General features: G+C 38.7%; 2 protein-coding genes across 5 annotated transcripts in view; one reads left to right on the plus strand and one right to left on the minus strand.

Annotated features, from left to right (window-relative positions):
- Positions 1 to 4,044, minus strand: part of rbks (ribokinase) — a 44,807-nt gene extending 40,763 nt beyond the window's left edge. Inside the window, exons 1-2 of one of the 3 annotated variants that reach the window (XM_039785271.1) lie at positions 3,947 to 4,044; positions 1,364 to 1,425 (exon numbers count right to left, since the gene is read on the minus strand). In XM_039785271.1, the coding sequence (XP_039641205.1) occupies positions 1,364 to 1,422 (59 nt within the window). In that variant the 5' untranslated portion in view covers positions 1,423 to 1,425; positions 3,947 to 4,044. Of the gene's footprint in view, positions 1 to 1,363; positions 1,426 to 1,503; positions 1,771 to 3,906 lie in introns of those variants that run through there. The other 2 variants (XM_039785270.1, XM_039785269.1) reach the window with 2 other exon arrangements.
- A 128-nt stretch (positions 4,045 to 4,172) lies between these two features.
- babam2 (BRISC and BRCA1 A complex member 2) overlaps positions 4,173 to 27,153 on the plus strand; it is an 87,253-nt gene continuing 64,272 nt past the window's right edge. Inside the window, exons 1-4 of one of the 2 annotated variants that reach the window (XM_039785267.1) lie at positions 4,173 to 4,289; positions 4,989 to 5,144; positions 6,375 to 6,451; positions 10,001 to 10,095. In XM_039785267.1, coding sequence (XP_039641201.1) covers positions 5,008 to 5,144; positions 6,375 to 6,451; positions 10,001 to 10,095 — 309 coding nt within the window. In that variant the 5' untranslated portion in view covers positions 4,173 to 4,289; positions 4,989 to 5,007. Of the gene's footprint in view, positions 4,290 to 4,357; positions 4,376 to 4,988; positions 5,145 to 6,374; positions 6,452 to 10,000; positions 10,096 to 27,153 lie in introns of those variants that run through there. The other variant, XM_039785268.1, reaches the window with a different exon arrangement.

The raw sequence follows: 27,153 nt of genomic DNA on the forward strand, positions 1-27,153 counted from the left end.
CGAATCCCATATTTCTGAAATAGAAACTTTGAAAACGGGTCAAGTTTGACCTGAGGACAACTTGAGGGTTAATGATCTGGTGTTTGTACAGTATTAACCTGGTAGAACAGTGCATCATTTTTAATATCTTAAACAGCAGCTGATGTGTTTGAAAAAATCTGAAGAATGTTCGATTCTTCTGGCAGAAAATGTTTTAGAAGAAAGATGGCCAGATGCCTCCCTATTGAACCAGAAGTCTGCTCACTATTTGGCCTAAAAGCTGTTGGACCCCGCACTCTTAGACCACATTGTGGCCGATGAAAAGGCAGCCAGCGGCATTATCTAAGTTTAGACCACTTCCTCTATTCTTATGTAGACAGGACTGTGCAGTCCATTTCAAGCCATGGTGGAAAATACCCTTCAGCCCTTATGCCATATTTCCCACATGCTTTCATGTCAAAATAAAATCCCTGAAGGAAAATGGTGGTCGTGGTGGTTAATAATAATAAAGGGAAACGTGTTGAGCAAAGACTATTCACCAGTTGCTAAGCTAAGTTACTGTTGCTATGCCTGTCGAGTTTTCGAGCGAGACATAATGCAGTTTCCATTCATTAGCAGCAGATTTACCTTTTGAAATTCGTCCTAATTTTTTTTAAACAATGGGTCCTAGATTGCAGCCAGAGGTACACAAAGGTAGGCTGCTCATTTCTAGCCACAAGTGTCAATTTTGCCGTCTGAAATGACAACTGTCGCCGGCAGACCTTCTCAGCTGACGCTAGATAGCTACTTAAGCTAACATTAGCTCCATGAGTTGGTTACAAATTATTAGAGTCAGAATTGTGTAAGACTGTGTCATATTCATCTTAGGACCCCTTTGGAGGAGTCCTGAACCCCCAAATTAAGAAACACTGGGTTAAAAGGCAGATGAACAACCATACATGTTTTTGATATACTGGTCCCAATGCTATAACATAAGTGTTTCAACTTTTTTAGAGATTGGTATATAAGCAGATAATTAGACATTTCAAACTTATGTGATCATGTATCTTAAATGTATATGTATGTCATGTATATTAAAAAGTAACATTTTCAAAAAGTATATGAATCAAATCAGTGCTGGGACCCCTATCTAGCAAAGCCACATGGGTTCTGACCCTGAAATAAATGTCCTAATATGATCATGAAAATGTGCCCAATGTCCTGCTTCCTGTTGGGCCCACCTGAGGAAGCAGAGGAGTTTCCTGAACCCATATTTAGCTCGAGATTTTGTACATAGTCTTCTCATGAAATATAAGATGGACTTACAGTCATCTGAGGAAGCAAAAATACTTGTTTCACCAACTAACAGCGATTTAGTAGACAAATAAGGGCTAAATGGACTCACCTCACCAAGTCAGTCATACAGGAGCCAACCACCATCACATCAAAAGCCTCTTCAGTCATGATCTGATTAAGACACACATTTGTGTTATTTCTACAACACTCATTTCTGGACATGATATTTCTTAAAGCTTCTTCATTTACATTTACGTGTTGATGATTTTGGAGATTCATAAATTTCTCGACATTCGTCCAGGCTTTCCGTCAAAACAAGGACACAATCTGAAGCACGGCGGACTCCTTGGGGGCATATCAGGCAAAATATGTAAACTAGTTTCCCACCAGCCTCCAAACAAAAATCACTTGATATTATTTATCTCCCGCATTAGCATAAACTCGACTGAAACGAGAAAGAAGGTAAAAATAGAGCATTCATCTCTGGCAGAGTTGGACAGGTTCCAATCTTATTGGGGGTGGAGGGGGTGGGGGTATTTCAATGCTACGCCACGTGAATGCACCGCAGCCCAGCAAAGTCTATAATTAATTCAATCCTTGGCTTGTATCAGAGCTAATGCTAGTGTGCTAATCTCTTCAAATCTCTGCCTAGGCAGTGGAAGACTTGGAAAGCCTGGCCGCTGGCTGCAGGATGGCTCAATTCTCTCTCCCACATCTCGCAGCATATTGTCTTCCCTCGACATGCATAAAAAGCTAGCATAGAACCACGTCTCCACTGCAGGAGAATATTATGAGCTCTGCATTGTCTAACCATTTGAAACAGCAAGGAACCCTCTGAAAATGATCCCCCTGTTGTTGAATCTGAGGCCAAATTATCAGAGAGTAGCTGACCAACCTGAATAAGTGTTAGACACATCTTAATGCATATGAATGGACGAATTAAGAGACGATTTAAGAGCTGACACTCACATTTTTGGACATCAACTGATCAAAGCATGCTCCCAAAAGACTACAGTCATGTGTTTGAAACAATTTAGTCTGAATGCCAATCAAAGCTGCACACGGTGGGTTAAACAATTTAGACTGAGCAATAAGAAAAATCCCAAAGTAGGCTTACTGTTGTTGTAAGATTGCATATTTTGCCTGTCTGGTTGGAGAGTCAATACTTAACTGGATAATGATTGTTATAACAATGATACGACCATTTATGTTTAAAAAATTGTTTTTCTTAGAAGTTTAAATAATGGATATAATCACAAAAATACTTGTTTTTATCTCACTCCACCCCCGTCTTAGCACCGTTAGTAAAGTTGTGGTTTTTATTCACAGTATCATATTTTCCTAACCATTTAAGAATACTCGAAAAACAACTGTAGCAGGACGCTGGACAACCCCTCATGCCATTGAATGAATTACTGTAGCCTACATCAGGAAAGGTTGGATGATAACCAACTATATATTTTACTGTTGCTGTTTCCGATACTTATTTTGTCTTAAGTATTGTCATTTATTCTAAATCATCCCCATGAAGGTGGAATTTCCCATATGGGAATCAGCCCTAATGCCCTTATTGGGAAACAACACTGATCTGGCTGCACGTACTGATATAATTCCTATGCATTTACTCATTTTTCATTGTTATTTTCTAAGTTAGATTTGTTCTATTTGTACACAACCAACACGTTCCAGTTGTCATTTCACATGACACCTTGAATGATTCAGCAGTCTGTGAGTTTTTTATTGATTTTTATGTGCTATGATAAATACAAGAACATATGTTTTATCATTTTGCAGGATTAAGGTAGTCATACACATACAATTCAATGGGATGTGAATGCAAAAAGATTTATTTTGGATAAATCAATAAACATTTCTGTATAAATACAAGGAAAAAAAAAAAAAAAAAAAAAAAAAATTTGATGATCTTATGTAATAAAAGTACACTAAAAAAAAGTAGTATTTCCTCACAATATGTACTTAAGTTTTAAAGTGTGTGCGTACTAAAATAAAAAAAGAATTCATATGAATAAATTGCATGGATTTACCTGTAGCCTATTCCAATTTTAGTCGTACTGCATAAACTAATGATGTGTAAGCAGCGACCATAGTATTGGCTTACTACTGTACCGTCCCCACTAACACAGAACGTTTAGGGAACGTTGGGGAACGTTAGTTTCTGGTTCCCTAAAGGTTAGTTCGAACCAAACCAAAAACCAACGTTTAGGGATACGTTCCCTAAACGTTAAGGGAACCAACCAACTGAAACGTTCTCCTGTGGTTGCACTGTAGCTACCTCCACACAACGTTCCCGTTTGGTTGTTTTTGGTTGTTCTGAGTGCGATTTTGAAAATGTTTATTTATAACAGCTCCATTTATAAATGTATATTTATATGCAAAGCATACGTATGCTTTGCATATAAATCCTGCAAGTAACGTATAGCTGTCAATAAACGTCACACTATCACTAAATGGGAACTTTAACTTTAAAGCAAGAATGGGTGTAGCCAAATCTTTCCAACTCTGGGAAAAAAAGCAAAACCGTGGAATAAATCGCCAAAAAGAGAATATTTCCCAGTTTAATTAGACGAACGCTTATGCCAAACAAAGTGTGTTGAGCCAAACTGTTGTTGATAAATGCAACACAATAATTACCTTGCATTCAAATAATGTTCTTGCAGAGTGGACAACTCACCCACAACAGACGAAGTGACGGCCAAAGTACATAATGACAGCTGCCTAACGCTATAGCTATTGCCAGACCTATGTTGTCACTAAATCAGCGCATATGTTTACTTTTGCATTTAAAATTGTTAAGGTATAATTATGTCAAATGAAAAGTCCTTCGCAAGTTATATATATAACAACAGAATGTGGCTCAGGGAGTGAAAACTCTAATTGTGTCAACAGGCATTATTATAGACGGCTAGTATGTGCGGAGCTATCAAACGGACCCAAAATAACATACCGGAAATCTGGAGAGCACGAAATAAACATTGGCGTTAATGCTTAAATTATCTGACTTCCAGCTATTTCAGGTACTCTAACCCACACCGCATGCTGTATTTAAAATGGACAATAATGAACAGAGTATTTTTCGACTGGACTAGTTGTTCAAATTGCGGTAATGTGACGCTCCATTCTGTGTTAAGCTAACATTGGCTAACGATACCAAGTTTACGAGCATTTAACGTTACAGTACAGTCTGACATAAAATGTGGCGTACAGACTAATTCCCCACGAACTACCGAATGTAACAGTTAACGCCAACCAAAGTGTACGACACCAGCGTAGTACTACATTGTGTATTTCCAATGCAATGTGGCCAGCGTACAGTTTATAGTGATGGAGAGGGGAGGGACAGGGCCAAGTAACGTTAGTGTTATCGCTAACGTTACATTTGTATCCCCCACCTCATGGCCCTATAGCTAAATGGTTCAATCATAACCTTAAACTTTCAGGAATATTGAGGTGGATAAACATACGTTGTCAGCCTGCGTATTCTTCTAGTTTAAACATATTTTCACCGAATAACTTGCGCACAGAAAGCTAACACTTTAGAACAGAAAATTCAAACGTTCATACAAACGCACCAGGAAATGAAAGCTAAAAAAAAATGTCCTTTGAGTCTTGAGTACAAATCATAGGGACAAATAAATATATATATTTTTTTGTAAAATGCTGTTTTGATTAATGACGTTAAATAAGTTAAGTGAATTGTTGCTGTATCTCCACAGAGTCCTCCGAGTGGATAAAATGAACAACATGTCCCCCGAGGTTGCACTGCATCGGATCTCCCCCGAGTTGCGGCCGATGCTGTGCAGCGTTGTGCGGGACGGCCGTGTAGGACTGGACTCCACCAACTGTCTCCGTGTCACAGACCTCAAAACGGGGTAAGGAGCAGTACAACCACACCTTTCTAAAAAACTAAACTAAAACTAGCGAACACACTAAACTAAAATGAAATTGGAAAGTAAAATTTAAAACAAATGCAGTCTATGCATCATTTACATATATTTTTTTTTTATACCACCACTGCTTGGTGCTAAAGGTGGACATTTTTTCAAATTCACCCACATGGTGGCTTTAATGGCAAGTTACCATTAATTGCATTTGTACAGTTGGATTTATAAAATTTTTAACATTTAATCCCAAAAAAATATGTTCTCACTGTAACTGCCAAACACCTCAGCAGTACACCTTCATTTATGTATTCATGATTTCACAATTCCCCCCCAAAAACACACTAATGTAACCCTCACAAGGTGCATGAATGTTAAGTGAGAGAAAAAATGGGCATAACCTAAATCCTTTTAAAATGTCAGTCAAGATCTTGCTCTCGGGTTTGTACAACAGTGACCTGTTTTATGTCTTATTGGATAAGACAAAGTCATGCCAATTAAAGCGGAAATCTGGCAGTCTGATGCAGGGACGTTGAAATTAATCATTGTATCGATGCATCGCGATGCGGTCCTCAACGGTTCTGCAGTGACAGACCATAATCGATTGTTTTCTAATGATGTCATTTGTTGATTTTTCTGGTCGCTGCTTTTTTTGTTTTTGCCTTTTGTCTGCTGTGTTCAGATCCGCTACATCCGGGAAGTGTCTTTTTTTTTTAAGAGCAGATACAATTAAAAGGGGAGTTCATATATATCTGACTGCTGGAATTTGTTGATGAAAAATCATGTATAGCAATATGACGCATCGTGTTGCATCGGGATATCGATTCCAATCGTTGACAGGACAATCATAATCGAATCGTGAGACCAGGGAAGATTCACGCCTCCAGTCTGATGTCAACCATGTCAAAACGCTCATTAAATCATTTAAAAACGTATTGGACAAAGTACAGAATACAGGGTTAGGTCTGTGCTAAAATGACTGAAATCTTATTATGTTAGTCAACAGGCCTTCAAGGGACAGAAGTGTAGAAAGGATCTGACATAAAAAGAAAGTAGTGTGATTTGGCGCTGCAAAGAACACAATGTTACGTTTGCGACATTACAGTCAGAAATATGATGTGGTGTAATTAATGGTAAACCTTGCTGATGCTTACTGTTACGTGTTCTCAGACTCTTAGATTGATTATGTCTTTTGTTGTTTTCATTAACTCCCATGTTCAGATGTACATCGCTGACCCCTGGTCCCTGCTGTGATCGCTTCAAACTTCACATCCCCTATGCTGGAGAAACCCTGAAATGTAAGTAAATCAGTCCTTCTCCTATTTGCCTTTTTTAAACTAATGCAAACAGTGTAGTCTCTGATGTTGGTTGAATAGCCACATATATTTGTTGAGTCTTGCGTTGACAAGTTGTTGTTATTGTTGGCTTTGGAAAGAATAATTTTGGGAGAGAAACTGTTAGCAAACATTGCCTTATTAGCTCACAAAGTAGTAGAAGTAGAACTAGGGGTCAGTTAAAGCATGATTTATGCTTCTGCTTTAAATCTACAGCATGGCTACGTACGTACGTAGGTACGTGGAGACACGGACTCTACAACGTAGCCTGACGTGCACCTCTCGAACAATTTACGCGGCGTACGCCGCTCAGCCGTGGCTTGGTAGCGTTGCTCATTTCCTGGGTCTGCTTCTCCGTAAACAACATGAAATCAAGGAGAGGGTTAACTTTTCCTGCTACAGCTTTCCGACCGTGGTCAGAAAGCACAGGGGAGACACTTTGTTTCTCCCACTATGACTCTGGAGTCGGTACTTGCGCCGAAGCTAATCACGTCACTCTCTCACTCGCTCTACCACACACTACCCACACGCACACACACACATGCCGGCCCTGCTGAGATCGACGCAAACAGCAACGCACACGTATAAACTTCAGGCCACTTATGTATGCTATGGCGAAAGCTCTACGTGGTGCTCAGCAGCACCATAAATCAGTTCAAGGCTCTTCACTGTCTTAAAATCAGGCTTGTTAGTCTTTATCAATACATTCCTAGATTGCTTTACATTAAACAAATTAAGGAACATTCATTTTGATTCATTTTTTTCGTCCATTTGTTTGTTGTTTGTACTGACAAATGTAAGGGCTGACAGCATTTCAATTAGCAGGTTTTTCACTGTGCTCTGTTTTTAATTGATTCAATGGGCCTGCACTTTAAAAAAAGAAACAGCAGTGCTGAATTAATTTGATTACGGATAACAACATTTCAATCCAACCTTGATTAGTTTTGAGAGATCCACTTCTGTCTCAGAGTAGGCTGGTTTATAGATGACAGGCGGTTTCAGGTTAACACCAGCTGAAGTCACCAACACCAGTGGCTGAATGAAATCAACCTATTCAAAACCTGTATTCAGGACACTTTTACATTTAAAAGTCTTTTTAAATAACCAGAACTATGCACAGAGTCTAAATGAAGACTGGGAATATTCTGACAAGAGTTTTTGAGACTAGAAAGACGGATGCCAATAAGAACACCACGTCAACATTCTGTATCACTTTAATAAAATGCACAATTAACCTGGAGTGCCTGGAGTGTCCGTGTGTTTACATCGCATGCCACATTTGGCAACGTCCCAGGTTGGACTCCAGCCTTAAAAAGAAAGCATCGTTAACTAAGTGGCACCATAGCAAGGTTTTGTAATTGCAGACCAAAAGCACCCACAGGAATCCTTCAAGTACAACAATAATATGAATGTTTTTGTGATTCTGGTGATGCACCGGTAAACACGCTGTTGTTGGTGCTGCTGAACTTTTACTGGAAGGGTCTCTCGCTTACGAATCAAATCCCCACATCACAGACTATCCCTTATCAGCATGCGTCCTAAAGTGCCCAATGGGCAACATCACTAAATGTTTTTACGTGATTATAATCATCAATAACCATGTCATTATGAAAAGCCAAATTCATCGAGTATGTGTGTGAAGTTTCATTTGACTGTTTATAACGTTTGCTGCAAATATGGCACTGCTTGGGGGAAAACCCCATGTCTGTCAAGGGGAAGTATGCTTTGCTTATTTTGCAAAAATTGCTAAAAATCTGTCCAGACAGAAATGATTGTGACCTATGTCAAGATGTTGTAGCTAGACTCGAGGAATGTGTAGGTGTGAGGCTTAAGAATATGCAACAAAAAGTACTTCCATGTTGAATTGGGGTTTTATATTGTGATAGAGCCATGTCATCTAATTGTCTTTTCCCTTAAAGTGATATAATCTACGGTATAGCTGTCATAATTTAGGAAGAAGTCTTGAAACCTGACAAAAACAGGTCTCTGGCATGGCATGCAACACCTCTGCAGCTGTTGTGCTAGTTGTTCTAATTTCCTGTGCTTTGGCCTCAGCAATGATCTTTGTTAAATCAAGATCTACTGATAGCGTGCAAACACATGGCAAACTCTGGCCCAGAGCTAAGCACTATTAATGCAAGACCAGCCTCCTTCCACTTGTGGCTGGTACTGCTAAACAACAATCTGTGGCCTTTTGTAGTTGTAGAACATTACGCCCTTATGACCTCAATAAAATGTCTGGCTGAAATAGAAGACTTTGAGAAGGCACGTTATGCAGCGACTAGACTACACTTTTCATTGCTGTCTCCGGCTGTATGAAGAAAGCGATATATAAAGGCCTATGTGACCTGTAAAGGTTGCTTTTCCAAGACCTCCATTTCCCTCTGGAACCATGCCAGTGCATCTCTGACAGACTGCCAGTGGTTTGTAACAGATTTACAGCACATCCTCTCCTCTCCTTGTTTGACTCTCCTCCACTGGAAAAATATTTCCACATGTGTACTTTTGTCTCCTCTTGCTGTCGCTGGAACGGCATAAAAAAAAGCAGAACAGAACAGTCTTGCAGCACACAAATAGAATTGTGTAACATGATATCCGAACATTGTGAACCAGCACAAGCAAAGTGATCATGTGATCATATTATCTTATTTTTTTACTCTAAATGCATTATGCATCTCTTAATTATAGTATTAATATTATAGGATTTTAGCACCGCTTAATGTAGTGCTATATTAAAAGTACCGATTTGCAATTTTCTTTACAAGAACGAGGTGTTTGGCATGATTTGAATGGCTTTAATAGTAAATGTTAAGTTTGCTTATTACTGTAGCTACTTAACCCTTGTGTTGACCCGTTTTCAATTTTTGTTTTATATCAGAAAATATGGGACGTAGAAATAAGCGCTGAAAATGTAAAGAAGAAAAATTTTACAATTTAAAACGTTGGAAAAAGCAAAAACAAACTGTGAAAAAAAGGCTTCAAAAACGTCTAAAAAAAAGGTTTCAAGGTTGACGGGAAGACCGCACAAGGGTTAAATAAAAGACCCCAGAGCTCTAATGCACCTTATGCGGATGATAAGGCTGCTACTGAAAAAAAAACAACTGCTGCCTTAACAAGCTATTACATGTCAGAGTCAGATTCAAGACTGGCCAGGATAAGATCATGTCAAAATGTTCCCACTGCAGTTTTACCTTGTTTCAGCAGTGTTCAAAAATCTGCTCTCCACATTTTGAATAAAGCAGAATAAGGCAGATTTTCACAATAATATTAAGAAAATTACACATCTTTCACTTATTAAAAGAAAGGAACATTGCAGCGCTCAGTTAGAAACAGCACAACATGGTAAGATGGAGTTTCTTTTTGCAGAGAGAGTGCAAATATGCTCATATGACATGAAAGTTAGGTTGATCCCTTGATACGTTGGTTATAATAGTACACGTAGAAATGCAAGCAAGTGAATTCACGTTGTCACAATTGGTAATCAGGTAATCCGTTTTGCTTATTCTCTCCCAGGGGATATCATATTCAATGCACAGTATCCAGAATTGCCACCAGATTTTATTTTTGGAGAAGATGCCGAATTTCTCCCTGAACCCTCAGAACTACCAGTGAGTATCTGCACTTGTGTGACAATCGTTACTTGCAAGTTTTTCTGGAAGACTTTTAAAATGCTAATTTGTTTTGCATTCAAAATGTGGTTTACTTTGTAGTGAATATATAATTTATTTTATTACTCTGTTTCACGAGAAAACAAATGTACCACATGCTTTTATTCTTTTCCACTTGTTAAAGCCAGATCTTTTCGTTCATTCGCCGCATGGGTCTCCTATGTGTTCCTAAGTGTCGGACAGATGCATCACTTTGCTGGTCACAACTTCACTGATCCCAGTAGCCAGAGGAAGTTAAAGCAGGGAGTTGTAAAAGCGAACTAGCCACCGTGGGTGTACAGATAGCTTGAAATGTTGCAATAATTGGCAGATGTTTCATTATGCCCTAAACTCTGTTTTGACTTACTTGTTATCTGCAAATCAGATTGTCTCTGTCAAGCCATGATTCACGAGCATGCTAGCCTAAACATGTTAATGGGCTGTAGTAGTTTGTGCAGAACATGTATGTTGAACTACCCTGTCATAAAGACAGTATAGATTAACCAGCATGATTGACTTTAACAAAAGTTGATTAAACAGATTATGAGGTTCATGATAATGCTAGGCTTTCATGAAGTGTACCTGCAGGGGAAATTCATGGCATTTGTTTCATCTTAGTTTGTATAATTATAAATTTTAAACATTAACATCTTTCCCTTAAAGTTTGTTTTCAAAGAACTTGTTTGCAATGTGGTGTTGGGATTAAAGCATACCGTCTATAGATAAAAGTATCAAGACTTTGTAAGTAATTGTATATATGAGAACTGGTTTTCAAGGACTGATTGCATCAGCACTGTCTAGTTTCAAATAGGGTGTGGTTGTAATGTTTGAAGAGTAATGCAAGCAGCTGCACCACCAAAAGTGGTTACAACATGACCATCAATTCCAGATAATCTGTATGAATGTTTTAAGCACACTTAATAGTCAGTCCCAAACAATCATTTTAATGGTCAGATCCTGCAATTTCTTTTTCAGAGGTAGAAAGGAATACTCTGGAAATATGTTCTGGTCATTAGACGAATTGGTTACTTTACATAGTGCGCAACTTTTTGATATTAACGAACGTCCGTTCCATTCAAGCCATTGCCAAATGAGTTGCTTCAAAGCTAATTAAAACAATCAGCTCCACACAACTCTCTCTGGATTTCCCAGTGTGGCTATGCTCAGAAGATTGTGGCGTCCGGCGACTTTCCTGCGCAGAAGATCGAGTGACGATAATGACCTCTTCTGAAGAGTCCATGTTTTTTTAATCCTCCGTGTCCTCCTTGGCTACTAGCAACTGCATGTCGCACTGTCGTGTCGTGTGCAATCACGGAAGGCTGTATCATGTCGACGCGCCGACAGTGTTGTTGTCATTACTTAGAATTCCTCATGGGGATGACAGAAACTACGCACTATAGCTTTAAATTATCACAGTGGATTTTAACTGGTTTTTGGTCTGTGTGAAACGCTTTTTAGGCCAATAAGTAACATCAACACACCAGGAAGGAATAACATACTTCCAGCACAGTCAAAGAAAATATTGGTCTTGGCACAAAACCTCTCATTTATTTTTGTATGCCCTTCCTTGTTAGTCACTGGGGTTCTTCTCAAGACTTTATACTCATTTTTTTTTTAAGATTTTTTTTTTTTGCCATTTTAGGCCTTTATTTGCATAGGACAGCTTCGACTTGAAAGGGGAGAGAGAGGGGGAAAGACATGCAGCAAAGGGCCGCAGCTTGGAGTTGAACCCACAGTCGCTGCCCGAGTAAACCTCTATATATGGGCTCTACCAGTTGAGCTAACCAGGCGCCCGACTTTATACTTTTTTAAGGTAAAGTAGGAACAACAAAATATACATTTCTGTCTCCCAGACATGGAAATCTGTCTCAGAAGCTGAAATGCTGAGTGATTAAAAAAAAAAAAAAACGGTTTAATGCTCCATGCACGGAAAGTCAGATGTGGTACACATCCACCACCCTAACGTCCACACCCCTACTTTCTGCTTCATCACATATAGGGCACCCAACTACCTGTATTGGTACTGTATGTTGGCATTTAACGTGAATCATGGGGTGCAGAATCGTTCAATATGGACTTAATTTCTAGGGATGATCTAGACCTTTCGTGTAGGACCAGTATCAGGCCATTCAGATTTTTTCTAAAGAAAATTTACATTATTTTAATTCTAAATCAGTTAAAAAATGTACGTTGTACAACGTTAACTTGGGAATGAATGTTTATTGGCTGTCATCGTCTCAGTACAGTGTTGACTAGTGAGATTATTAGGCCTTGATGGCGATCTGCAGTCTACTGAGTACTTCCTCTTGTTGGTAAGTGACTACCATGCAGTCATCCAGTGCTGTTTTAGAAGCGGCCTAGCACGGAGAAGCTAAATTTCCCTGCTTGTGTCAGAGTCTGGGAGAAGAGAGGGGAGTATTGCTCACCGTCTCACAATTCCAGCTGTGCACATAAGGGGAAGTACCTCTGCTGAGCCAGTGCTTGGCAGCCCAGTGCATGTTTATTTTCCTCACTTATATTCTTGCTGTGTTTTGCTTTCATAATCCTCCTTCATCTGTCTCTCTGCCTGAGATCCCCCTCTCCTACTCACTCCTTTTTCTTGTACATTTTCAGTAAGTACAACCCTTAATTTCCCCCCATTTTATGACAAATGGACCAGGTGTATTTATGATGACTTGTACAACATGTAAACATCTGACCTATATAGTTAAATAAAATGGCCACATACTGCTGATTAATGACAAGTAAAATATTATTGTGTGCTACAGTTAATAATTTACTGTAAAGAGATCAAATCCATTGGAAGTCCACTTCACTTTTGGCACTCACAAGCAATATGTTTCTAGCCGTAACCAGTGGAGGTAAACATTAGGCTAATTTTAGGTCCTCTGTCAATGGCTGGTTGAATTCTTGATGTCTCAGCAACCCAGTGCTCTTGTTTACAGCCGGCCAAGGGTATCATTAGCTTCTCTGTTTAGCCTTGTGTTTTCCCCTGTTGTCAACCTGTCTTGTATGGGTTAGTTATCCATGTTTTTGTTTAGACAGAGAAATGCATTGCAGTTGAAAAAAAATGCAGGACTAAAACATGCTCATGATACATCCACGATCAACCCCGCATATGTGAAATCTTGTTCCTGAAAAAGTTTTGACTTTCAGCTAATTAGACTCCCACTGAACCAGGGGTTTGAGCCAGAACGTGCCATTGCAACAATGTCCCCCTTAAAACATAAAATATCCCGTCACCACAACCTCCCTCAGCCCAACTGTCCAGCATCAAATCAAGGGCAGACTCAAGCTGTTTGCAGCTTCTCATATTTAGATTTGTATAAGCTGCATCAACATTTTTTTTTTTTTTTTGTGAGTTAGCCAAGCTACAAAATTAAACCGTTTGTTACCTGGTAAACACGAATAGCAAGGCAGTGTCAGTCTGAGGATGTAATCAAGAGGAATTGCTACTATGAGGAGGTCTCTGACTCATAGGAAAATGTCACAGTCTTACTGTCATGTCCATCCACCATTTAACACTTTGTTTATTTTGTTTTCTCAGTTTAGCTAAATGTATGTATGTATGCCATATTTTATATTGCCAATAGGAAAGAATCATAAATGTGCAATAGGTGTGTGTGTGTGTGTGTGTGTGTGTGTGTGTGTGTGTGTGTGTGTGTGTGTGTGTGTGTGTGTGTGTGTGTGTGTGTGTGTGTTGCCACTCTTTATACTGTTGATACTTTAGTGAATAATGACGGCATGTTTTCTGCTGTTCCAAAGATTAACAGAGTGATGAGTCTGTTTGTCAGTAAACAGTCTTGCGTTAGCTGCCTCGGGGTGGGGGGAGCAATGACCCCTAGTCAAGCACTAACGGGCCTTTTTTACCTCCTCACAAAACTTCTACCTTAAACACTGCTGAACCACCTGCAGGCCACCTTTCAAAAAGGTGTAGTCACTCAAACATGAAATACTACAGCAACAATAATGAATTATCCTCAAACCTTAATGATTATTAAGAAAAGTCCTTTCAACACTTAAACCACAATGCATGAGGGATGAAAGAGACTTGAATACCCGAGCTGGATGATGAGAGGCCCTCAAATAAACCTTTTATAGCAGAACAGTTCCACGAGCCATGGAATATGAGCAAAGTCTGCCACAAATGTATTGAGGTTCACCTCATTGTTGCTAGGGCGCAAGGGTTCACTGGCAAGTGCAAATGTAGGCTAAATGGCATCCAGATTGTGGCTAATTGGCCACCAGGGCAGTTCCCCACCTCAGAGTGCTTTGATACACATACTGTAAGTTTTTTTTTTTTTTTTTAACTGGTCAGTCATGTTAACTCTCACACTAGCTTTATTAATCTTATGCTGTAAGGGCTGTGGAAAGTCATCTGCTGGTCTAATTGGTTTATTTTGGGCAGAGAGGAGCCATTGTTCCTTTTAACATGGAAATAAATTTTAAATTGAGTAGTGACTGCCTTCCTAACTGTAATCATTACTTAACCACTCTGACACATTTATAGCTGTCTAACCTAAAGGTTTAATTGATTCCAGTCGGTAGTTAAAAGGTGGCCTATAAGAGATTACTTAACTGTGGTGAAAATGTAGATACTGTAAAGTTTTAAATAGTATAGAACATGCAATGTTGATTTTACCATGGGAATGAAATGAATGTTGTTGGACTGGCCTAGTCAAGCCTTAGTACAGGGTAGTGTGGAATACAGTACATGTACTGTAAATGTAAAACTCAGTTGCCTGTTGAAACACACTGCTAAAACTATTGCAGTCTAACAGCCCTTTAAGGCTGGTTTAAGCCTCAAACTATCAACCTCATCTAAATGTAAAAGTGTTTGAATGGCCACACTTAAAAGTGCGTCAAAAAACCTGTACATGAAGATGTCATGTAATTTCCCCTACGCGTAGGTTGCGATGTAGGATGTAATGTCATGGCTTTGACATGGTTGTAGATAGAAGAGAGGGATCATAGTATGATGTTTGGTCTAATGTAGGACTTAACATGGTAATAAAACATGTCAGAATAATTAACTTCTCCATCTACAAACACTGTGCATCCGTGTTTCTGTTGGCTGACTTTGTTCTGTACATCGGCACCATGGAGATCCCACTGGAACAGAAAACGTATACCCCAGTTACATCCTCGAAAGATATTGGGAGGGGGTTTCAGATGCTGTTTGGCAATTTGACAAGCACTTTATTTAAAGCATACTGTTTATAGCTCATCGAATATAGGATCCATTAGTCTGATATTGGTATATGCAATTATTGTCTCCAATTTAGAGACCCGCAACCACATGGACACTCCACCTCTACATGTCCCTGTGGGATATATGTAGTCTGCTAATGTGTGCCTTAAAATATATTCACATTTTAGAGAATGTAATTCATATTTTCCTTAGGAATGTTAATTTGTCTGTTTTAATCTCATTCTTTGAATCCTATAAGGTTTGTTTTGTTTTATTTGGATCCCCATTAGCTTCAGCATAAGCTAAAAGCTATTCTTCCTGGGGTCCTACAATCTATCATGTGACAATACAATTTATGACTTCACATTACACACCATACGCACAAAGACATTACTTCACATTACACAACATTTGAAAATACAAATCATATTTTACAGTTAACGCAATTAATCACACACAAAAAATAAAATAAATAAATAATATAAAAAAATAAAATTAAAAGAAATGATGCTACTCCAAATAGATCTATTTTAAAAATAAGATTTAACGAAAAGCCCTATAACAGAATCTCTCTAAATTGATATTAAATATTGAAATATCTTGGAAAGTAATATTTCTTAAGTGATTTTTTTTAAAACCATACTGAGTGTTTTGTTTTTTGATAGTATTTGGGAGAGAGTTACATTCACACATTACTCTGTACCTAACTGAACGTTGAATTGATTTGGTTTTCACTTTAGATCAAATAAAACTACCTCCTACTGCATGCCTTGTTGGATAATGATGTGTATCAGTACTAAAAGATAGTTTTGTATATAAAGTAAAAGGTGTTTTGTTTGTTGTAACCTTATGTAAAAAAAAAAATGTTAGTGAATACACAAATCTATTTTTAACTTTAAACCATGAGAGGCTTTCATGCATTTCATCAACATTTGATATAAATCCACATGAGAGAGCCACACGTGCCGCTTCTTCTGAATCACTTGTGTTTTTTTTATATTAATTGTTGAAGTGCTGGACCAAACCACAGAGCAGTAATCAAGGTGATAAAAAAACAAAACATGAAGTACTTGTTTAACGGTCTGTGGTGTAAAGTTACAGACAAAGTGTTGCCCATTTTAGTTACCAGTTTCTGAACATGTCTATCCCAACACAATCTATTATCATTCATCACTCCCAAAAGTTTAGCCTCTTCTCTTTGCTCTACAGAATTTTGCTCTATGCTGAGTTCAAGTTTCGGTTTGGAACATAAAGAAAAATGAGTTCCAATCGCTAAACAGGTAGTTTGAGATACATTGAAAATCAATTTGTTACTCCTTATCCAGTCCACCACTGACTGTAGCTCTCTCTGTAGTTTTGTATTTAAATCACCAATATCAGTTCATGCTAAATATATAGTGGAATCATCAGCAAACATTGAAATGCTTGCTTTATCTAAAACAGATGGAAGATCATTGGTAAAGATTGTGTAGATGAGCGGCCCAAGACAACTTCCTTGAGGCACGCCATGTAAACTAATTGTCTTCTGTCTGTCAAATAACTTTTCATCCATAATAATGCGCTTTGTGAAAAACCATAATATTCCAGTTTTTTTAACAGTAAGTTGTGGTCAATTATATCAAATGCTGCAGTGAAATCAAGCATTACAACACCTATTATTTTCCTCTCCTCCATATCCTTGAACCAATCATCAACCATCTGAGTCAGGGCAGTGGCTGTTGAGTTTTCCTCTATATGCATGCTGAAAATTTGTAATTAAATCATTATTTAAGGTCTTAACCATTTCATTGTTTAAATAATGAGTAATTGCTTTACTTAACCAAACTATCTGGGGAAATAAAATAAAAAATCCATTTCAAGACTGTTTCCATTGTGGCTTATCAGTGACAACACACCCTATTCCAGTAAGTGTTACAGGCTAATTGTGATCAAGGCTTTATGATACTGGGTGGAGAGGAGTTTGGAAAGACATGTGTTCACCAAACTGACAGGAATACAACAGAGTAGGTCTACCCACGAGTTGCTGGGAAAAATAACCAGAGAAGAGGAAATGACAGAGGCAGGAAAGGAGGGAGGGAAGGTGGAGAGCAATACTATTTAAGTCTCTTACGTAGAAGATGCACTGTTGCATAACATTTTCCCCCCCAATTCAGTAAATGATGACTTTTAAAGTTAGTATTAGTATTTTTTATATGCAATATTAAATGCATTAACACTTGTCTGGCCACTATTCAACGCCGTAACTAATAAGGAGTAGAAGGGGAGACATTTGGTATTAATACTTAATACATACTTAATTGGTGACACTAACCTTGAAGCAGTGGTGATTGTATAGATCTTCCCGGGTGCGGAGTTGAAGATGTGTGTGAAGTAGAGCTGTCAGTCTTCCTCTATAATACCATTCGAATTTCATTTGTTATTTTTTATATTCAAATAATATTTGAATATTTAATGCTCATATGGAGCCTGTTATAAATATGTACTACACTATTCAGGCTTATGCATTGTCAATGCCACTACAAGCATGTGGTTGTTGTTACACTTTCTGTCCAATAGAGGGACTACCAACATCAGCCTGGCCTTGAAGGGGATCTACGTCATGGCGCATTGCATTTCTAGCACGCCGCTCTCTGTTTACGTTATTTTCCACCACGAGCACACAGCGACAAACACAAATCAACAGAGAACTCTGTAATAAAACATTATCTAACACGTGTATTGGAGCGGCTCTGTTGTAAAGGCTAACTGTGCTCGGTTAGGACAATGACATAATGTTAGAAAGCACAGCCAAAATGATTTGTCATAAACTAAGTAACAGTAGTGTTAGCCACGATGCTAACCGCATTGATAACTAAGCCAAACGGTGCTGCCACTACTATTTTAGTGAGATAAAAAGCAACACGTTTCTTGCAGATTGTCACGTTACTGAGAATACAGCTATTATATGGTAATGTATAAAGTCGAAGCTAACTCTTGACAGCTGTAGGGCAGCTAACATAAACGTTAGCTGTCTCCATGAAGCTCCCAGCTACGCTCTTATAACTCCTCACGCAGTTAGGAAACCAGAACGAGCTAACTATTGATAACATAAGCATTTTGGCTCGGTGGATGTCGATTTTAAAGTCATGTTAAAACTATTTCCCATCCTTCTTCCGATTTCCCCTGTACTAACCTTACTCGGTAAGTAACGTTAGCTCAAAATGCCATGTGTTTCTCACTATTGTAACTTATTGTTCATCAGACGTGACATGAGAAGAGGGAGATTAGCTAACGTTAGCCAACCTGTTTACAAAAACACATTTGAATAGTAATTTCAGCATTCGAACAGTATTGATTTTTTTACTATTCGAATTCTATTCGACTTTCGGAATTTGTTCCAACAGCCCTAGTGTGAAGCATCCATGTTTCAACATAAAATACACTTAGTACATTTTTATTAAATTCCTTTTAAAGTCTTCCTTACTTAGATTATATGAGTCTGGACGGACATGGATGTAAACTGCAAATTGCATTTTTTGTGCATGCATTGTTTTGGTCCGGTGCAACACCGGCAGCGCCGCCGCTAGTTAGCTTAGCATAGTGAATGGAATCCTATGTTGCCAGTTAGCATGTTGTGAGTAAAAGCGAGCCAACAAAAAAACAACCTAATCACTTGCACTGAGACAAAAAATGCGTTGGCCCACCTATCTACAGCCAGGGGAGACCGTGATAAGCCCTATTTCAACAAACGGTGGCGTATTCCTTTAAAGTGAAACTCTAGATTTCAGTTAACAGACTCTGTACTTCTCACTTCTTCTGCACTATGTAGCCTTTTACAGATGCAGCCATCTAAATGTTCCCCTCCAAGCCAGAAGCCAGCCGGCTGTCAGCCGGTTGCCTCGCAATCTCTGTACAGTACATTATTGCTTATCATACTTCATCGATACAGACTTCTATGTAACATATAGGCCAAAGAGCATGAAATACATGTTCTACTGTGAGATAGGAGTAAGTATGTGGCACATAAGAACAGTTATCACTAGTTGCACCTTTGTTTTTACTCACCTAATACTACTATTTGTCTGCCCCTCTGGCCCCTTCTTTGTGTGCAGTGTATCATTTGTCTGGTCTAGACTTGTCCAGTGATGCGTGCAGGCACTAAACATTTGGGGAGTTCCCCAGTGTTTTGCATCTTTCTAAGTCTGCGTGTGCATGCGCCCAAGACCTGGGGTTAGCCTCGATGGCCTCTCTAGATACAACATCATGTTTCCACTTATCCTTCTTGCAGTACTTTGCTGTGTGGTACAGATGCAGGCTCTGTCTAGTTAAACTGGAAATTCCAGGTTTTTGGTCTCTTTTGCATTGTGTGGATTTATTGTTATTTGGCTCTGTTCCCCCAACCGGGCTTGTTGCATTTGGGTAAATTAACTGAGCAAGTTGTAGGTTTAGCTTCACAGGCAAATATGAACACATTTCCAGTAATGGAAAGAAATAGCTTCTGCTGGTTGGTTCAGCATATCTGTCCACTTTACCCAGGCTTGAATAGTAATGATACATGTTGCTGTTTATAGTCTTAATGACAATCCAGTGGTCCCTCAATTTATTAAACCACATCCACTTTGACAATTAGGCTATTCTAGTGTACACATGCATATTTACTAAATATGTGCAAACATGTATTTTAGTGTGTTATACTTCTGCAGGGCAGAAGGAACACAAGACATATTGTCTGAAAAGCCCATACTAATTTACAGTATGTTAGTCTTGGTTGGTAAAAGAGGTGATTTTGAATGTGATCAACTCAACAAGTGTACCACTGTTATTTCCCCCCTTTAATTTAGTGGAGACTTTTTACAGTACACACAATTTCCACAGTATTGACTGGATGTCTTGTAAAATCTGGTATGTAGAAGTTAACTGTAATGTAATTGTCAATAAATACCATGAACCGACCAAAATCAACAATAATTTGATCCCACTAACGAGTACTAAAACTATTAAAAGCACATCAATGAGTTACTGTCGAATTGGGTGACATGCTCCTTTATAAGCATTGCCACTTTTTACAACTATAAATGTGTATTAATCCGCCACTGAAAATAGTCCCCAACAAATGCTCTATTTAATCCTGTTTGAGTAACTTTTGCTAAAAGCTGCAGTGCTTAGCTGTCTAAGGAAATGATTTAGCCTTTTTGAAAAAAATGTAACTATATATGTGATCCATTTTTAAATATGTATATCTTAAGAAGGAGCCAATGAGCTGAGGGCTGAGTGCCATAGATAGGGTAGGGAAGTTGGAAAGTATTGTGAGAAGGAAAACACATTGTTGGTTTTGGTCTTTTGATTTGATTTGTTTATGATTATAAAATAAAGAATAACCAGCCTTATTAAGTTAGTCAGTCTAATTGGCCTGTCATTGGTCCTGCTCTCTTAGATGAAATGTTGTTGTATGTAGTCACAGTAACAATTATTTATTTTTCCACCTTTTAAAAAAAACAATTAGACTCCTTAGAGAAGTTATGACAATGATTTCAGACAATGAGACATTGTTTGTAATTTAGATATCAGGACAACTCCCACTAGAAAAATGGAGTGTAAAGCCAATCTAAGCACGAGTCTGTCTAGAAAAAGGAAACATTTCCAACTTCACTTTATCCCTTGGTAATCCTGAATGCCAAGCATTGGTGCACGCTTCCTATCTGCTGCTCCAGCTCGTCCCCTGTTACTGTTCTAACAATGGACCTCAGACGGCACATAAAGCAGGATTATATCAACCTGGGCATAGTGTACCAACTGTTGCTCCTGCTTCCTTCCCGCTTTAGAGAATAATGCATTCCAGCTTTTATTAGAGTTTATTATTGGCATGGCTCACTGACAGGTCTGGGAATGCTTTTAGTAGGCAGGCTATTGTTTGCTTACCAGAGATGGCTGGTGGAAAAGAGTTTGGCAATTCCTAAACACCAGCTGATGGATGGGAAAACAAGAGGCATATGTGTAGGGCTGGGTACCGAATTCAATACTTTTTAGGCACCGACCGAATTGCCTTTAAAGTATCGAGTATCAAAAAGTGCCTCGTCATTCATAACCCAATTTCAATACCTAAGGAGTAAATCTCATCACCGTCAGTGAGCCAATGAGCATGCAGCATGCTTCTACAAAGATCTAATAATGCTGGTGATTGGCTGTCAAACGTTACATGTTTGTAGAGGCAGGAAGGAAAAACTCTGTTACGCACAGAGACGGGGCTCTTATAGTAGAAGCTGAAAAATAAATAAAAAGATTTGTGCCATAATGTGTAATGTTGTAATTTTTTTTTTTTTATAAAATTGGTATCGGGAAAAGTATCGTTTAGGAGCCGGTATCGAAGTCATGGTATTGATATCACTACCGGTATCGAAACTTTTGGAACGATACCCAGTCCTATATATGTGCCAAGACAAAGATGGGACCATAGTATCAGCCCTCAGAGGGGATTGGTACTGGCCTAAAGCAGTTACTGAATCACAATAAAAGTAGTCAGAAAAGTACTATTTCTGTCATCAAGTTGTACTGTGTTGGACATAAACTGCACAGATCACAGTAAAAAAAAATGAAAAAAATATAAACACTGGGCTGAGATTGCCAAGTGTCTTAAACACATGACAAGAGCAATTTAGCATGATCTTAGACTTGGCACTCTCCGGGGGCGAAACAGGGTGTGAGCCCACACTTGAATTAAAGACTAACAGAGATTAATTTAATACTTGGGAGTTTTTTAATGCCTCACACTTTCAAGTCTACAGCGATTTATTGGATCAGGTTGCCAGCATCTATAAAAATCACATTTAAGACGTAAAAACAAATATCTTCTCTTGGCCTATATAATTATCTTGCATTTTCAGATGCCAGTCCCTCTCTCATTGGCCTAAGATAAATATTGGATCGGAGATGGTACAGACGGATGGCACAGGAAGACATAATTCTGTCAACTTGGGTCTATTCAGTGTGAAGATGCCCAATTTAGGTGTACATTTTGTTCTTAAAGGAAAACACTGTTTCTGTTAAGTTCTCCCCTTATCCTCAACATATTTACAATACTTTAGACTCACTTGAATTGTAGCTTAATGGAATTGCTGCTTTGAGACATATGTTGAAATGTCTATTTGTTTGATGCACTAAGTCACACATTTAAATAGAGCAGTTTTATTTGTATTCAAACAATACTACATGGTTTGTTGCTTTTAGCCATACTAGTGGCATGGCTCTAGGGCTGCTAGTCAGTCAGTCGCTCCACTACATTGTTTCCAACTGAAATAAATCCCAAAAAGGATATGTTCTCATTTTTGTGGTGATCCACTGACTTTACTCCCGGGCCACCGGCAGGTCGACATTTTTGGTTCAGAGTGAATTGTTCTGTCAGCTATTGGATGGATTGCCATGCAATGTGTATTCCATTGATGCTCCCCACAGAATGAATGTTGTTGTAAGTGAAACTGTGAAATTTGCTACAGATATTCAAGTTCCCTTAAGGATACATTCTAATGAATTTGGTGATCCTCTGGCTTTTAATCTAGTGTCATCATAAGCTCAAAATTTTCATTTGTCCAATTCTTTTTGAGCCAATTCGGAAGTGCCTTAAACCTTCATTCTTTTTAATGGCCAGCAGGGTGCGACTCTACTGAGTCTACTACTGAGCAAAAAAAGTTGAATTGTATAGAAGAGTGAGACACCCTATCATTTTAATAATGAGTTTATGGTCTCCATTTCAAATTTCAAGTTTTGATCAATACAGAATGATGTTCATTTTGTAAATCATGGTCCCATTTTAAGTAAAATAGACGATAAAGCAGCTTTTGCTTTAGGCTACCTTTTGATTGACAAGTCGCTACCATGGAGGAATAAGAATTTTAGCATGCTGATGTTAGCATTTAGCTCAAAGCATCGCTGTGACTAAGTGCAGCCTCACAGACCCCTATCATGGCTGTAGACTCTTAGTCCTAATTTGAAGTTCTTTGAAACTCATTAGGCCTAGTAAGCTGATTTTCCATTCTTTGCATTATTTAAAAACTGTTAAAAATATTATTATAGTATCACTTGCCCATTCAATTGACTACACATTGTATGCTTCTTTGTGAGCTACTTTCATTTTCTTAATTTTGCTTCAACTTTAATGTTTTCAAGCTCAAAACAGTGAACTGCCAATGCTGCTGTCTAATTAGAAAAGGTGTAATTTGAGAAAATTAATCAATAGGCAGAAAGAACATGTATTTTCTATTGAAAGGCATAGTGATCTATAATATTTTTGTCTACCAACTGTGCTATTTGACTGTGTTTTTAACATTGGCTTGGACACGCTGTGTCATGAATACCCAAAATGCTAAATGATAATGGTAATCCAATATATTTTTAATATGCAGTTTTTAACATTGATATTGAATCAAATCCTTATATCTTAAGGTAATACGATTATACGTTGCTTCCCTTACAGATATGTGCTCTTTTCAAAAAAGGAAAGTATCAGTGATTTATGTATTAGAGGTGACAGGTTTTTATCATAAGCCAAGTTTAGGCTTAATCATTTGACACAGGTTTAACCAGTGTGTTGTGTCAAAATAATTGGATTATATGGTCCAGATTGAACCAGTGGCTATTGTTGACGGCCCCCTGCGGATAAAGCCCTAAGAAAGATGTTCCTTCCATACAGAGCGTTCTAGAAGGCATGCAGATGATTTATTTATTTTTTTTCAGTTCATTTCATCAAATGATAAATCTCAGTTCTCAAATAGCCTAGAATGCGACTATTGCATCTTTTGTTTTTATGTCTCAGATCTGTACATTTTCCGCAGGGCTTATCCTATTCATGAAAAATAACACATAGATTTGTAATGGCACACACAGCCTTCAGCAGAGCGTATAAAATCAATTCTGCGGAGAGTCTGTACAGACTTACATGTCTACATACAAACACACACACATTGCAACACAAGGACATTGCTTTTTGGCTCAGTGCTTTTCACTCTCTCTCTCCATCTATGTTCGACCGATGCTTTGCAGCAACATTCAAGTGCTACCTTGTTAACCCAAAGTCAGAACATTCAGTACAATACAAGTCGAACCAGTGCAGTGTCCTATTATCGGCCATAATTGATAGGGATGGCAACCTTGACTGAGGTTTGTCCGTCATTTCATCAGTCCACCACTTTGGTCCAGGCTGAAATATACTTAATGACAACTATTGGGTGGAATGCCATTACATTTTTGCATTACAGTAAGGTTACAAGAGGTTGACTCCTACTGGAATTGCTATAGAATTCTGTACACTTATTCAAAGTCCCCAGCAGCAGCTAGCATGGCTGTCTTAGACTTATAAATACTATATATATTAACAGGGAATAATAGTCTTTATTTATACTGAGAGAAGTCAACCTAGCTCTCGTTCAGCAACACCCTGCTTCACCCTGTAGTCGCCCGATACAAGCTCATCTCCTCTGTCATTGGCCAGTGAATAGCTCTGGAGCAGCTGAGGTTAACTACTGAGCGTGACGAAACCTTAACTGTAATTTCTGAGGGAGTGATTCTCCTACATTTTTGTCTAAACACAAGGCAACATTTCTTGTTCCTGCTTTTTCTGAACAAAAATTGTCTTTGGAAAAACAAATCTCTGTCTCAGGTATGTGCATCACACACAACTGTATCATTTAAACAGTAATAAAGTTGCAGCTTTCCTCACATATTTAGTTACAAAAGGTAGTTTTTGTTTACTGTGTCATTATTACCTACCAGTGAAACTCTTAGTTTCTAGCCTGTTAGCATTGGCCTTGGCCTACTTGCCTGAGCTCAACAGCTTCTTTTTTTTTTTTTTCCTTCCTCCTCTCCCACTTCTGATCTCTCCTCCCTGCCTCTCCTCCTCCTCAGTGGAGTTTCACTGATATTCTGTGTCACAATCCTGACACAGCACTTCCTCAGTTTCAGCTCGCTCCTGCCCCGGAGCGCTGACTGCCTCTTTTGGACAATGCCCATCCTTGTTTGCATCGCCCCCTCGTTTCGGGAATCCCGGCATTGCTGGTAACCACTGGTGGATCAGGACGATGAGGTCACTGTCTTTGTTTAGCCCCCTCACTACCACTACCACCACCACCACCACCACCACCACCGCTATTGGTGAATTGAGTCTGGGTTGCTCTAAAACAATGGAAGCTTTCTCTATTGGGTTGATATGGGCTGCCAGACAGACTGGCAGACAGGCAGGGAAACAAGCTAATGCAAGTCAAAGACATCCCACTTTTGACTTGACACCTTCATTTAATGGATATTAATGGTTACAGTATTTCCAGCGTCTATTAATCCTCCCTCCCACACAGTACATGGCTCTTAATTCCGATTTGCTCATCATTTAGCTTGACCTGTATTTAATTGGCTTGAGTGCTGAAGCAAGGCAGGTAAAAAAAGATGAACTGTAGTTAAACATTTACTTTGGCATTACAGTTATGTCATCAGGTTGCACAGTTTAAATCTGCAAGCAGTATTTCACTTTCAGAATGAGTTGGGAAAGGTATCACTTTCACTTTTCAGAACTCAAGGGCTCCAGAGATCTACGTCATGCCTCATGACCTACTACTTACTACCTTTTTTTTAAATCTCAAATATTGCCGCCATCATCTTCATCCTCTTCACAATAAATTTACCAGGGGAGAAAACATTCAATCTTACCTTTCTCTTAAATGACGCTTATCAAATCATGTCAATGTGAAAAGGTAGCGATTGTTTAAAAACTAGATTTGACAAGTGCCCTTGCCTTTAGGCAGCATAAATCTCTTTAAATTAACAAGCACGGTCAGTCCAAACAGTGCAGTGAGCTCATTTAGCCAGTTAGGTTGTTTTGTTTGCTTTGGTTTTGATTTGCGTGCTGTACTTCTCCATTATAAAGCTTTCACAGCATTCATTCCCAAGAGCACACAGCCATTTGTTTTTATTAGACCTGACATGTTTCCTGCAATTTATTTTTGCACAGTGATGTTAGCAATAATTATACGCATTTTATTCTTCACGCATCAATGGACAGGTTCCCCTGAAGAGGGGAGAAACTTCTGTTTGGTACAATTAGCCTGGTAGAGAGTCATGTTTGGTTGATTCTACTTACTCATTTGTGACAGGTGGTTACATATGGTTGTAGTTTTGTTCTGTAAATCTGCGTATTGCTTTCTGGCCTCAGTCGGTCGGTCGAGTGCTGTTGGTGAGTGTTGAAATGGAGATTGGTGGGAGGGAATGTCTGTGCGCACCCTGGACCATTTAGACATTCAAGATACACTAAATAATGAGCTCAAACATTTGGAGCTTTGCTATTTGCTTATCATTGCACCATATTCAAATTATGTGAATAAATTGTCTGAGTGTGATATCCTCGTGCAAAAAAAACTGCACCCTTATCAAAGATCTATAGCTATCAATCAATATGGCAACAGAGGTGAGACAAGTTGCTGATGGAAGAACGTGCTCGGTGGGTTTACATATCAATGTGAATCTCTGTGGAAACAGGACATCCTTTAGCACAACCCTTTCCTTCTGATATGGTAATGGGAAGTACCGCTTGTCAGGATCAGACTATTACTGTGACTTGTGTTCTTCCAGGCACAATCCTTTTTCCTCTACCATGGTCTTCCCAGCTATCCCTACTGCTGCTATAGCACATGTTCTACCCACTATACTACTGCTAATGATTAATTCCCAACCGTTCCCAATGTTGTCTCAAGTGTCATTCAGAATCTTAATGAGTTGTTCAAATGGATCAGCTCTTTAGAAGTTGTCATCTAGCCCAATGTATGCATTGAATTCAGACTGCTTGTTTGAGCGCCGTGTACCTTTCTTGAATA

The sequence above is a fragment of the Perca fluviatilis genome, chromosome 20 (genome assembly GCF_010015445.1).
Source record: "Perca fluviatilis chromosome 20, GENO_Pfluv_1.0, whole genome shotgun sequence".
Taxonomy (NCBI): domain Eukaryota; kingdom Metazoa; phylum Chordata; class Actinopteri; order Perciformes; family Percidae; genus Perca; species Perca fluviatilis.